General features: G+C 44.7%; 1 protein-coding gene across 3 annotated transcripts; it reads left to right on the forward strand.

Moving 5' to 3' along the window:
* The first annotated feature begins 159 nt into the window (after positions 1-159).
* LOC108769222 (protein MTL1) lies at positions 160-1,407 on the forward strand. 3 transcript variants are annotated; one of them, XM_018520083.1, is made up of 3 exons: positions 160-564; positions 640-1,239; positions 1,329-1,407. In XM_018520083.1, the coding sequence occupies exons 1-3, from the start codon at positions 292-294 to the stop codon at positions 1,344-1,346; spliced, it is 891 nt and encodes a 296-aa protein (XP_018375585.1). In that variant the 5' UTR covers positions 160-291; the 3' UTR covers positions 1,347-1,407. The 3 variants fall into 3 exon arrangements, with proteins under 3 accessions (XP_018375585.1, XP_018375586.1, XP_018375588.1); XM_018520084.1 differs by having other exon boundaries at positions 640-1,186; XM_018520086.1 differs by having other exon boundaries at positions 640-913; positions 1,329-1,401.
* Position 1,408: the final 1 nt, after the last annotated feature.

Genomic DNA, 1,408 nt, shown 5'->3' on the forward strand with positions numbered 1-1,408 from the left:
CTCACTGCGTCCAACGTCGCATTTTTAAAGTCATTGGGTTTCATCGTACGAAATGGTTGATATCTTGAGCAGTAGCTTCAACCAGCAACAAGAGTCGAGTGTGCGCTAAATATCGCTCTTTGATTTTGCTTTTTTCGCGATCTTACGTTAATCAGCCCTTATCAGGGCTTCAGTTTGCGCATTTTTGCTTTGTTTCGTACTTTAATACGAGAGCTCTGCTCTGTTCTATTATACGTGTAACGTACCGGGGAATTTATTGCATAACCTCATTCCGGTTTCCCGCGCAGAGGCATGGCCTCGGACTCGGGGGGAAGCAGTGACCAAAACTCACATCGCAGTGTTTCCTTCTCCCTACATCCTCCTACATTGGTGATTAATCCGTCTAACCAGACCAATTCCTCACCCATTAATATGAATTCTAACGTTTCCAGCGATCTTTCTAGCTCGATGCTTAAATCGCTATTTGACGAAGCAGGCTTATCTGAGGTAGCAACATGCAACCCTAACAAAGAAATTACGCCATCATCATCATCGCCACCCCCACTATCATCAGATAGCTCTCAGGTAATGACCTCAAGAGATCCTAGCATGGAAATAGACGAAATTACAAATACTAGGAAGCGCCATTCCTCTGAGGAGATAGAAGCACAAGGTCGTTCCTCGACCTCCCCCCCAAAGCGATCTACCGCTTCGACAACTTCCACTTTGAATCCTCGAGACTCCCCAAGGCCAAATAACGCAGAAGACGCGATCGGTGCGCGCTCTCAGGATACTACTAATGCTGCAGCTAACCTTAAAGCTGCACCTAAATATCGCCCCCAGGACAACGGTCCCTACGCGGTCTACGTCTACGACCTGAATCGTGAAAAGGCTACACATCCGATTGTCATCTCAAGTATCATCGCGAACTCAGGTATTCCAGATATACAGGAGATCAAAAAAATCGGTAAAGGTAAAATCCTTATAGAGGCGAAATCTGCCACCGCTGCTAATAGGTTAGTAGATAATCCAACATTTTCTAAACATAACCTTAAAGCTTTCATACCAGCCTTTAGAGTCATCAGAGAAGGCGTCATTCAGGATGTACCTGTCGAACTTGCACTCGAATACATTCACACACACATTGAAACGCCAACCGCCAAAATCTTGGACATTCAAAGATTAAATAGAAGAGTCACAATAAATGGTAAAAGCGAATATGTACCCTCCAAGACACTTCGCATTAAATTTGCTGGACAGGTTCTTCCAAGAGAAGTGTTCTTGTTTAAAATCAGACATGAGGTACGACCCTATATACCTAAAGCTCGCATATGCTTCTCGTGCTTTAGAGTCGGACATATAGCTAAAGTCTGCAAGGGCCCGCCTAGGTGTCTATATTGTGGAAACAACGCCCATGAAAACGAAGACC

The sequence above is a fragment of the Trachymyrmex cornetzi genome, unplaced genomic scaffold (assembly GCF_001594075.2).
Source record: "Trachymyrmex cornetzi isolate Tcor2-1 unplaced genomic scaffold, Tcor1.1 scaffold877, whole genome shotgun sequence".
NCBI lineage: Eukaryota > Metazoa > Arthropoda > Insecta > Hymenoptera > Formicidae > Trachymyrmex > Trachymyrmex cornetzi.

Bases quoted from the DNA above. Each gene is read 5' to 3' on its own strand.
- LOC108769222 (XM_018520083.1), top strand. From the start codon at position 292: ATGGCCTCGGACTCGGGGGGAAGCAGTGACCAAAACTCACATCGCAGT. The intron at 565-639 runs GTAATGACCTCA...TCCTCTGAGGAG, and splicing joins TATCATCAGATAGCTCTCAG to ATAGAAGCACAAGGTCGTTC.